Below are 12,575 nucleotides of genomic sequence, written 5' to 3'. Positions count from 1 at the left end.
ACAAAATAGAAAGCAAAATTGGCGTGCTTTTCTGTTGGCGTGTGCTCCTAAAAGGACAAGCATTTTGAATAAAGTTAACCTTGTTGTAAGCAAATCTCTGTGTTCTGTCATGCCATCTGTGCACCTGACCTAGCTCCTTTCAGAAACCAAAATCCAGCTCAGCTTAGAAAACCTAGATAGGTATTGTGAAAGTGTGTGGAGGGGGGAAGCTAGTTAATTCTCCAGTTAAACTACTCTTCTTTTGGTTTCTTGGCCATTATTTACAGCAGAGTTTCTGAGATATGGAAGCCGGCTTGTCTTTATGTGGGGGAAAGGTATGAATGCTTGAATCGCTCTTCTTCCTTTTTTTTTACACAGATACATCTAGCAGATTGTCTTGTTTAAGTGTCTAAAATATTGATTAAAAAGCCCTATTCCAGCAGCAAGGCATGCCCATTAAATTCCTTGGCTTATGTTTTTTGGATATTCATCACTGGCCAAGTGCTGCTGAGTAACAGAGGCACCTTGCACAGCAGGCAGTGTGGGCTGGGTAGAGACATGTCAAACTGTTGAATGCAGAGTGATTTCATTTTTTTAAACTACAGTTTTGAGAAATAAAAATTGGGAGATTTTGTTTATTTAATGCCTAGGGAAGTGACTTGTGTGGCTTTTCTAATATATTGTAGGGGAATATGATTTAAGGCAAATCATAGAATTATTAGTCAGCAGCTACAAAGAGAACTTAAAACTCACATGATGGTTATGAATGTACAGTCTGGAGGTTTTGTATCACCATTCCCACCGAAGAAACACAGCCACCACCACTCTCTTCGTAGAGCTATCAAGAAGGCATCCCCCCTTTTTTTGCAGTATTGTTCGTTAGCAGATTAAAGCCTTCTGATATTGTTAACCTGAAGCAGTGTACTGTTGTACGTCTCTGCAAGCTGTATCTCTATGTGACCTTCTCTTTAGTTACCTGTATCATGTTACTGCTTCACCGTGGCAGCCGAGGGGGGAGTAAACTCACTTTTACTGACATCAAGAGCTGGTTGCCAATTCCTGTTAAGTGTCCTGTAAAAAGAACTATGCATAATGCCATTTCTAGTAAAATATTACTACCTTACAGCTTCCAGATAAGCGTTTTTAAAAATTAATGGACCTCTATACTTTAAAAGCCAGTAGCCTTACTGAATTCATACAGTTTCAAGTAATATTTTGTGCTAAATCTGGTGGAATGGGATGTGAGGAGTTGAGAATACTTATTCGTGTCTCTAAAAACTAAGAAAATGGGTTGTTGAAAGATGTGGCTTTATGATTATTTTTTAATCAAACTTTCAAATTTAAGACAAATGAGTACGGAAGTATTCTTGTGACCCTCAATTCAAGCTGGTCATGGAATTATTTATGCCTTTATCTCTCATGAGATGATATGCAAAAGTAATTTATTATTTCAGAAGGCTTTGGCAATAGTGGAAAAATAATGGTTTATGACTGTTGTGTCTGTGGTGTTTATCTAATCAAATACCCTTGAAATATATGGCGAGATTTGTTTTTCAGTTGCAAGAGACCTTTATAATTTGATAATGATTTCAGTGACTCAGTCTTTTGGGGCCTGCGGAAAAAACAGTGAATATGAAATTCTCTAACTGGGATGTCTGTTGTGTGTATTTATATGATGCTAATTGAAATTGTGCAGGGGGAGCTTGAGATTCCCCAATTTTACTTCCTTGTACCAGTTAAAACCTCCTGCTTTTGGCATCCCCGGGTGCTCCGTGCCCTCTCGTGTGCAGCAGGGTGCTGTGGACAGGGACAGCTGCCTGTGGGGGGGGTCCGTGCCCAGAGCAGGGGGTAACTGCCCAGAAAAATTACTCTTTGAAAAGATGCTTGCTAGGTAGTTCACTGAGAGCTTTAGAGTCTGCCACAGACAGGTTAGCAAATTTTGACAGCTGAACAAAATATACCTTGCATTAGACTTTGTTTTCCTTCTATCAAGTTGCATTTGGCTTGTTCTCAGCTGCAGCAAAATTCTTTATGGCCTTGGGTGTGCGTGGCTGTTAAGTTCTGGGTTGGGTTCTAGCCAATGTTGTTCTCTTATGAGTTAGAATTTCTCTTCAGGCTTACAGGAGAGTGCTCTTCACAGAGTGAATACTGTGTTCTCTCAGCTGAAACAACAGAGTCCGGAGCAGTGGAGCTCCATATTCAGATTAGCATCTTTCTCCCACCTGACCATCCAAAGGGACGGTGCTGAAGAGCACTTCAGAGATAATCTAAAGAAATTCAAAACGCTGCTGTCTATTGCAACGCTGTCTTCTCACAGAGCTTTAATTTCCCACATGCCTGGTACCACGTGCTTCAGGCTGTTTCATAATAGTATGTTGAAATCAGAAATCTCAAATTATATTACAGTTTTTACTGGCAGGAGGAGAGTATCACAAGTACCAAATCATCTGTATTGAAATGTGATATTCATTTAAAAGATACCACCACATGGGCCTAGCCTGTGTAGCATAGCAGGGAGAGTATGAAGATCTAGATAAAATTAGTTCCCTAGTTGCCTGCAAAGTAATAGGTAGGATCGAAAACCTCTGAAGTCAAAGAATGAGCAATGATTATAACCTGCAAAGGCTGATATTGTGTAAAGATTTAAGGAAATGAGCAGAGAAACCTGCCTCAATCATCTTCCACTTACTGAGCCTGTCTGAAAGTCTTAAAGGTATCCACTTCAGAGGCACGACGCCTGCTCAAGTCAGGTCCAACGTAAGATGCCTGGAGCTGTTTTAACTGTTGGAGAGTTTTTGAAAAGAAATCTGACAAGAGTCTGTTGTCTTGAAATATTTAAAAACACTTTGAGAAAGAGATCACAGTATTACTAAAAGATCTTTATAATGATGTTATTACTCAGTAACAGAAAGCGAATGTTTAAGAATATACTTTTAACACATCTGAAATCAAAATTTACTATGTCAAATGAAATCTGTAGCAGATGAATGAGGCTCTAGGTAAGTGTAAGATGTTTCATTTTCAGTTGTATATAGAGTTAAATTGTGTGTGCAGGCTGTTTCTCTTCCAGAGATGAGCTAGTCACCCGATGGCTTGCAGCATCTTCAGGCAGTGAGCTGATTTCATTTTTCTCCTATTCCAGGCTCAGAAAGTCTTATGCAATAGTCTGTTAATAACAATATTAGGTACTAGACAGTCTGTATTTAAGATTCTGACTTCGTATGTTCCCCTGGCTGCTTGATTTGAGGAAACTGTTGGCTGCCTTACTCTCTTCTCCTGCATTTGCTTAGTAATCTGTGCTTTTTCTGTTGCTGGTGCAGCCCTAGCCTCATCATTGTTCTATTTTACTTAGTATTTTCACCCCTTATTTTGGTTTTTATCCAGCTGCAAGAAGAAACACTGCAAGGGTTTTAAGGATGTGCACCACAGCATTTGTAGTAGCAGGAAACCTTCTGTGGTTTGAAGTAACTGCCAACGTGGCTGTTCAAGGAATGTATTATGGCAGGACTACATGCTATAACTAGTATTGTTAATATAGCTCTGGCATTTGCCTCCTAACTGAAACCAGCTGTGGTGACCACTGATGCAAAGAAATGTCAACCCTTTTATAGCAATTTTCTCGGCTTATTATGAAATAGCTGTCTAGGCAAAATTACTTCAGAATATACTATTTTTAATACATACCTTTAATTCGATTCTAGTACAGATGTAGTATTTGAGGTTAGTCCTGTGTTCCGTGCTACCAGCTGCTTTCAAAGCTGAAACTGTTCCTGCGGTTTTGCAGTGGAACCTGGAAGCACTGACCAGGCAGCGTTTGCCATACGCATACAAAATCTAATTTGCCGAGACTTGGTATGGTTCCTTGTTTTGCTCTGTTTAGGTTTTTGGGTGTTTTTTTTCCCCTCCCATCCCCTCTCTGTCTTCTTCCATGCTCTTCCGATGTTCTTTGGTCTGAAGAATCTTTCCCAAGAATTGTGTTTTACTTTTCTTCCCACCTTAACTGAAAGGACAGAAAAGGATTTAAACAGAAGAGCAAATGTGGTATAGTATATTTTTGAATCAGTGCCTAGGAACAGCTAAATGTAGTTCCCTACTTATCTCTTGCCAGGTATTAATCACCAGGAAATGTTTCATGCTGAGCTTATTGTTGCTAAAGACTAAAATGCCAGTGGGGCAAAACATACACATTAAATGTGCTTTTATTTCAGGACGAGGTATTAATAAGTGTACTAATTTAGGTTCTAACTGATGTATAGCACCCAGTGTTTTGGGGTTCCAATAAACGATTAGTCAAACCCATTACGTGGTTCTCACAGTATCACTCTTATTTTAAACTGTTGAGTCTATCTACAGTTTTGGTGAAGGGATTTTGGACTTGGCTGGCTCTGTCTGAGAGGGAGAGGACCATAAATCTTACACTTTTCAAACACCTAGTGACAAATTTTTCTGAACTGGAAGGTCCCACCCACCATGGTTCTACAGACTCCTGACTCTTGTGGTGCTTTGTCCTCTGCCTTGCCACTTTGAAATTCTGAAACTCAACTCTTAACAGCTGTTTTCTTGCTAATTTGATGTGAAGTCAGATGCTCATCGTCTAATTAGAAGGATCAAAAAGGCAATGCCCAGACTACTTAGTTTGCTGTGCAGACTTGTGATCTCAGGCCAATAGCCTTCAGGAAGGCTGAAACTGGGCTGCAACTCCCTGGTCCCAAAATCCCATTCTGAGTTCCTGCCTTTGGTTTGAGCTACTGAAAGTGGATGAAAAGAGTAAGGCTGAAAATCCTGGGTGTTGTCTTAGTGTTTTGTTTGTCAGGTGCTTACTCATCAGCTTCCATTAAACACCTTTTGCAGCAACCCATGAAGGTCCAGCTTGCCAAGAGAGTTTCCCCATGGGTGACCATTTCCCTGTCTGGTCTGTTCTTTGTTGATTGTGTTTAAAGTACTTAAGTTATTGACCTTCCAGCATTGTATGACTAACTTCCTTCCTCTGTCCTGGAAGAATTTTAGCTATGATGACAAGTAAAAGAGAGTAACAAGGTAAAGAACGGTGTTAAGATCAAATGGAGTTAATGACTGGCAGACATGCATGCATAGTTTGTAATTGAAGGCTTTCATTGCACAGTACAGTATGCATCTGAATGGGATGCCTTTTGCTATTGATTTAATCTGTGTCTGTCTTTAATCTGTCTAATGTGCAACAATACTTCAGCCTCTTCTTGGACTCATGAGGTTAATTAGATAACTGTAATCAAACTTGTTCCTCTTGTAAGCTGATGTCAGTCTTGAGAGCAATTTGACTTTAGCTTAAGCTTCTGGTCTCAGAAACTATCGGGAGTATTTCAGGAAATTGCCATTTATTTTTCTCAGATGTTTTCTCATATTCTGCCTGCTGTGTAACTGAAAAATTAGCTGCTTGAGAATTAATTTGAAGCTTAGTATTCTCATTCTTTTCTTTATCTCATGTGGATGAAGTACTGGTGTTATACTTCGTACTGTTACTTTCAAGTATAACCATTTCATTTTCTGGGTGGTAGAGCTTTTTGAGATCAAAATTCTATATATGATGTAAATAAGGCCCAGGAAGGGTGATAGCTGCAAGTGGATGTGACAGCTGAATGCTCAGCGTCAGGTTTTGGGCAGGTATAGCCAGCCAGCAGGAACTACTGATACTGTGGCGTACCTTGTGGTGTTACTTGCAATGCAGATGTAAATATTCCTTTAGCCATCTTGTATATACACATCTGATTTTTAATCTGCCTTAAAAGAAAGATGAACCTTGACATCCAAAATGCGTGTGCAGTTTTTCTCAGTTCAGAAGAAAGTTTGGAGAGTTTTAAGGTCCTCAGCCTGTTGTGAGTCCTGCTGGCCTGTTTCAGAAATAAACACAGGAAAGAAGCTTTATGTCTTCTAATCTAAAAGAAACGTGGAAAAACAAAGTGATGTCAGATTTCTTCCTTTAAAAAGAAACCAACAAAAACTAGGGTGCAAGAATGAAAGTGACTTTAGGACTGTTGATAAAATGAGCAACAAATCAACTATTTTCTAAATACCGTATATATGACACTGCAATGATTATGCACTCGATCAGTAAAAGGAATGGTTATGAAAAATATTTCTGCAGTCCATAGCTTTCTGTCATTTCCGTAGGTCTCTCTCTCATTTAAAAAAAAAAATTCAGTCACAGAAGATAAATGGCACATAGACTTTGATTTAGAATACAACTTTTAAGAGCATTTAAGCAATGAAACAGCATATGTGGGAGTATGCCAGTGGGAAAACAGCTTGATATATAGGGGTGTGTGTGTACTTTTCACTTTGGCTTTCACTGCTGCCTTTATGTACAAAACTTGCTTCGGCACATTCTGTGTGAAAGCCTAAACCAGAAAGCATGCGTTAATGTTGTACTGGTTGTTCTCATTTTAGCCTTACGTAGTCAAACTTCACTTCACTTCCCATCAGCTCTGTGGAAACATGAAATTCTGAGAGAGAAAGAAGGAAAAAACCCCAACAAAACAAGCTAAAAGTCTTAATGCTCGTGAAGAAGCAAGCATTGGTCGGAGTGCAAAATATAACCTTTCTTTCTCCTCCCACAGAGTTGAAAGATCTACTGACCAAGTAATCAAGCCAGTCAATGTGGAAGCATTGTCAAAGTGGGTTGGGAAGATACCTGCTGACGTCCTGCAAGATATGCCGGTGATTGCACCCATGCTAGCAAAACTGGGCTATGATCCGTACGCCAATCCACCAAATTATGGAAAGCCAGATCAAAAAGTTGTGGAAAACACAAGGAGGGTACGGCATTTTTGTTTAATTACTGACCAAATGGATGTGAGCTATAGAATGGAAGAGTCTTGTGTTTTGTTTGTTTTTTAAGTCTGTTTCTAATACCTTTTGATACTTAGCAATATATTTTCCTTGCCACGGCGGGGAAGAAGGAAGAATTCTGTGGGACCTTGAGCACTGAATGTCTGGCTCCTGCTGTTTGTATTCAGTTGGGTTCATCTTCCTCTACCCCAGCCCCAGGCTTGAGCTGTGTTCTTTGGAGTATGTAGCTGAACCTCTTCAGAATTGTCCAGATGGCTGAGGAACTAGTTAGTAGTGGGGAAAAAGCTAGCTTTCTTGCCTGGGCATCAAACTTGATTAATGAGCTCAGCTTTTCGTACATGAGGGTTGGCAGAAGCTCTGTCACAAAATTATACGCCAAATACTTGGTAGAATTTGAAAAATGACCCGTGGAAAATGGCCCAAGATGATCAAAATGTCAGATTTTCCAATTCTTTGCTGTCCTTTGTAGAAAGAACAAAAGATGGAGGAAGGTCTGGTGCTAATTAACCTAAACTTACGGATTTTAGTCTGAATTTAATGTTGTTGGAATTTGAGTAGTTAGGCTATACAGCTGTTTATCCCTGGAGATATCCATTGAAAAGGTCATTACCATTGTTTGAAATAAGAATAATTAACTCTTTACTTCTGTTCTTTTGAGAATGTATACTGGATTAAAAGAAGGTGACTTTTGCTGCAGCCGGAAAGTAATCATTGGAAAAATTGAATTAAACAATTTAAAAGGACTGTCTTTCACCAGCCTTCTGATATTACAAAAACTAGTTGGTACGCTGATGGGCTAGATACTAATGGGGGAAAAAAATCGCTTTTTGTGAAGTCTCTAAACATTTTTGCATTATTTCTTTTTAGAAGCCCTCCCTGGGAAACTTGGATTAAACAGTTGATCAATGCATTAAAGGATGGCAGGTTGACTATTTCAATAGCTGTTAGCTCAGCATGGAAAAGGTAACCCACGTTTTCTGGTAGGGGTAGTGGTTAGCATTTTATAGGTTTCCTGGTACTGACTGACTTAAAAGGCTCACAAACAAACTAACTTTTCTGCACTCAATTCAACCCCTTTAAAAAAAAAATAAGTGTTCAATACTACTTCACAGAGCCTTGAAAACTAAATCCTCACGCACCTACCCGTGCATACTATAAAACAGTGACTCAGATCCAAATTTGTTTTGTAGTGCAACAATTTAAGGTTGGTTATCTCTCACTGATACAATTTAAATAAGTTTTTACAGTATGGTGACTTTTCTGAGGCCTCTACCTGTGCATGGCAAGCTCAGGCTGAGTTGTAAAAATCGTTTGGGTTTCAGTCACTTACTGTTGGGTGGCTTCTTGAAATCTCTTTCAGTTCTAAATGCAAGAGAGAAATGCAGGTAATAAACAAAGCCACAAGCATACCTTTAAAAATAATTAAAGCCTAATTTAAAAGGCTAAAATATATTGAGGCTTTTTCACCAGTTGGCTTTGAAGCGCAATTAGTTTGTTTACTAATGTTAAAAACAGCTGTGAAAAACTGGAGATTACTGTTACAATAGCTGATCCAAATATGAAACACTTGTTAATATTTCGACTGCTATTTTAATTTAATAGTTTTACTTAAAGCCTAAGATAGCATTTTGATTTTGTTATTTATGGTAGTACCCAGTATATATTTTCCTGGTCACTTGTTCTTTAACAAAATTACTTTTGCTTATATGGTTTGTATAGATAAAATGAGGGAGATGTCCTGAATTAAGACTAAAATCCAAAAATGCAAAAGGAATAAAGATGGCTGATCTTCAAAACTTACAATATTCCTTTGAAAATGGAGAAACATGAGGCTTTCAAAATGTCTGTACCCCAAGGAGCCGTTTAAAATGATGGCTCAAATCAGTGTACGGCTTGAATTCCTCCCCAGTCACTTTGCTTTGTTTCCTCCCAGCTGGTTCCCAGCAAAACCCTGCTCAGACCATGGGGTCCTCTGTCTTTCTCTCTGACTATGGAAACGTTGATGTCCTGACTTCCTAGGGTTTCAGGATTTAAGGCTTCCCAACGCCCAGACCAGTTTGCTGCTTAGGTTGCCTAATTCTGCAGGCTCATCACCCTCCCTAGAAGTGCCAGGCTTCTGGGCCAGTGTGTGGCTTGTATGGTAAATTGCCAAAATGCTGGCCATGGAGCTTGGCCTTAAGTCAAGTGAGTTTTGAAATAACTTAATATTCTGGTTGGTGATCAGTGGGAGCTGACTCACTTCTGAAAAACGCTTTGTTTTATTTTACCCACAGCTTTTTTTTTTTTTTTTTAAATTTGGGGATGGGGAACAGGTATTTCAAAGCACTTTAAGGTGTTTGGAGAAAGTGGGAGTGGCAGGGAGGAGAGAGAGTGAACTGTGATGTGTTGGCAGTTTTGCCCATCAGGGATAGCATATGTTGCCCTCTGGACTTGCCCTTCTATGAACATATGCTAATTTATTTCTTGCTACTGCAGCTTGGAGAAGAGAGCATTTATTGAAAAAAAAAATTAAAACATTATTTCTTGATCTAGATTTTTCCAGCCTTTAGGAACTGGCACTTTACAAGTTAAGTGTGCTATTGTATACTCTTAGCCAGTGAATTTGTAAATTACTGTAGCACTACTTTTGTTCTTGCTCTGTTGTTAAATTTCTTCACCTGGGATAGTCTTTCACAGAGTTTTGTACTGGGTATATTGTTGGAGATGAAGCTATCCAAATAAAATCTTTCCAAAGTTACTCTTCAGTACGTAATAAGAATATATAAAAATCTTTCATGTAGCTGCTTATTGCTTCACTTTGTGTTTGGAAGCTGTTCTGTTACATTTATGGTCTCTGAGAACTTTAAACTGAGCACAGAACTTGAATTTTATTCATTGCAAACGGATAAAGTGTAGACTTCTAAAGCTGAGCTGTATTGTGTTAGCATAGTAAGCCATGAGAGTGACTAACCTGGACTAATGTTGCATTATCTGACACTTGCTGCTGTGATACCATCGTAGTTTCTTTGTCCGTTTAAAATGGCATGAGCTAGTTCTTCAGATGAAGGAAGTTGCCCCTGTCTGGCAAACAGAAAACAATAGTAAGGGGGAAGGACTGATTTAAAAAAAAAAAAATATATATATTTTTTTGGTGTGGGTTTGAGGGGAGGAGTTTTTTAGTTTTTGGGGTGTTATGTAATGCTGGCTTAAATTGTAGAAGTTGCAACAACAGGGTGGAAGCCCAACACCACTGAAATTACTGGCAGGGGAGATTCTGGCTCCACCTAAAGATGGAACAACAGTGTGTCATCTAGTTCATTGCTATCAGATACGTTAAAAACCAAACAAATCAGTTCTTGTGGTTACGGAGGTTTTGTTTTGTATGATTAAAGCATTTTTATACTGCACATACAAAATCATAAAGATAAGTGGAATGAAAATAGGAAAATTTGCCTGGATGCAAAACATACTTATGGCTAAAAAGCCTCTTGAATGCAGACAGGGCAGTATTTTATGACTAGAAGTCTGTGTATTGCCCCATTGTAGAAGATAATTTAAAAAGATTCTCAACTTTAGAACAAAGACATCTTGCAGTTTAAAGTGTTGTGCTCAGATGCTGCTTATAGAACTGCATTTATCCTACACTGCTCCAACTGCACTGAGCAAAACCTATCACTTCTTGGAAAAGACTCCAAATTAGACTTAGACTCAACAATGAAAATACTGTTCAGCAATTTCAAAGCTGTTGCTGTTAGTCCCTAAGGTAAGAACCAACAGTGTAAGGGTGCCTAAAGCAAGGGCTAATACTGGAGAAAAGTGGAAAGGAAGGGCTGGTATGGTGCAAAATGTTAACTCCCCCTAAGCTTTCTGAGCAGTTAAGTCCTGTTCTTGCTTTTCTTTTTCCTTCTTTTCTGTCCCTCTGCTGGTCACTTGCATATGTACAGCTTTAAATATTTTTTTTTCTTTAGCCTGGAAACAAAATGATGATTCTCACCAGCTAAAGTTCAGTGCTTGAGGAAGGATTTCTATGTGCTTGTGGGTAATGCAAGGAAAACAATGCGCTCTCCTAAATTTGGGGTTTTCACTTTAATTTTACTTGCCAAAGATGCCAAAATGATTAGATTGATTTTCCATGCTCCTGCAGCACAGCACAAAAATAAGACGCAAGCAGTGTTTGTACTTGGTTTGTCATTTTAGTTTTGTTTTAGGAAGTAACAGAGCATGCAGCTAACTTCACCTCTTCCTATGTTGGTCTCCAGGTGGTATGTGGTGTTGTCCCTGACACCGGTAGAGTACAAATCTGACACAAGTATAATAGATTTTTCTGATGTTTTCAATAACAAAGCCATTAACTTTTTGTTTATCTGTTTTATATTAGGCCTGACAATATTATCTTTTATGACACTTTATCTTGTCTCAGTTAAGGAATGCAGAGCAGGGAGAACAAGGTCTGAATAGTGTTGCACTATTCAGCACATCTCTGCATGTGACCTCCTCAAGAGGCAACCTCTAGTGACTCAGGGACTGCAGAGTTGTGCTGTCTTGTGTTTTTCTTGTAAGTCTGTTGCTGATCTGTTCATTTTATTATAATGATTGCAAGGGTCCCTTCCTTATAGATACATAACTGACTACTATTTTTTTCTCCGCGGAGTTTTAACAAGTTCTACATCCTGAACATAAAGGAAAATAAACATCCTGTAACTAAAAGGAGTTTTCATCTGCAAATCATGCAGAAAATGCAAATAATTCAGCTGTGTGAACTGGTAGCGCAGTCACTACATGATAAATTACAAAAGTAGAATCACTCCACGTTAGAAGAGTGTCTGATACGTCCTTATCAATATTGTGAGCTTGTGTAAAAGTGTATGTCAGCAGTTTAACAGACTATACTGAAAGTGGAGAACCGCTTATAACTGCAAGACTCTGACTTATGCCCAGTAGAAACTGGCTTATTGTTATGTTATGATTGGCTAAGTGGTTTCCTCTCACATCTGTAACATATTACATCAGATTTTCTTTGGCACATGCTTCCCACTAAATGAATTTCTACGCTTGGAATACATATTCCAGTCATTTTTTTTTAACTTCTTCATGAAGTTATGTTCCTTGCCCTGGAGAGATCGAGAGACGGAAGTGTACAGAACTCTATAGAAAAAGCTATGGTTTTCATCATGACTGTTTAAATATGTGTGGGTGGTTCTAATCACATCTGAAAGCTGTTACCTATCTCTGGTTTATGTTCTGTTGATGGTATTTTTTGCAGTAACATCTAGAGGAAAAAACAGAGTTCTATTAACTCCTGTTTTGTGCCTGTTTTAAATTGTGAGGAAATGTCTCCTGCTGTTAAGAGTCGATGTCCATGACAATCATGATTTCAAGACTTTGTATTTGAGGTTTTAAAGACGGAAACAATCTATGATAAAGGGTGCAAATTATATCTGTATTAATGCTTGAGAATAATTACTTGTGTTGTCAAAGATGTGTGATTGTGGAGGGGTGCTGTAATGAGGGGCTGCTCAAGTAGCTTTAAGAAAAGGCCATGCATCTCTATTTATGCCGGTTAACATAAGCATAAAGGCATTTGGCTTTGTGGGCGTTTTCTCTGATATTTAAAACAAAAATTGGGGGTTTATTTCATCTGTCTTGTGACCACCAACAGCACAGACTTTAAATTTAATACCCTCTTTAGTGGGTGTTTCTTCCAGCATGTGGATTCCCAACTGCATTGTTTTTCTCCAGAGGTGCTGATGGTTTTTTTTTTAAACCAACTCTGCAGATACATTATTAGTAAG

At 38.7% G+C, this 12,575-nt stretch overlaps 1 protein-coding gene across 9 annotated transcripts in view; it reads left to right on the top strand.

Annotated features, from left to right (window-relative positions):
• TPST1 (tyrosylprotein sulfotransferase 1) overlaps positions 1 to 12,575 on the top strand; it is a 32,311-nt gene that overhangs the window by 10,537 nt on the left and 9,199 nt on the right. For all 9 annotated transcript variants that reach the window (XM_068415541.1, XM_068415535.1, XM_068415540.1 and 6 more), the window contains one exon: positions 6,573 to 6,771. In XM_068415541.1, coding sequence (XP_068271642.1) covers positions 6,573 to 6,771 — 199 coding nt within the window. The remainder of the gene's footprint in view (positions 1 to 6,572; positions 6,772 to 12,575) is intronic.

The sequence above is a fragment of the Nyctibius grandis genome, chromosome 18, assembly GCF_013368605.1.
Source record: "Nyctibius grandis isolate bNycGra1 chromosome 18, bNycGra1.pri, whole genome shotgun sequence".
In the NCBI taxonomy this organism is placed as follows: domain Eukaryota; kingdom Metazoa; phylum Chordata; class Aves; order Nyctibiiformes; family Nyctibiidae; genus Nyctibius; species Nyctibius grandis.
This window is presented reverse-complemented; position numbering and strand designations above follow the sequence as displayed.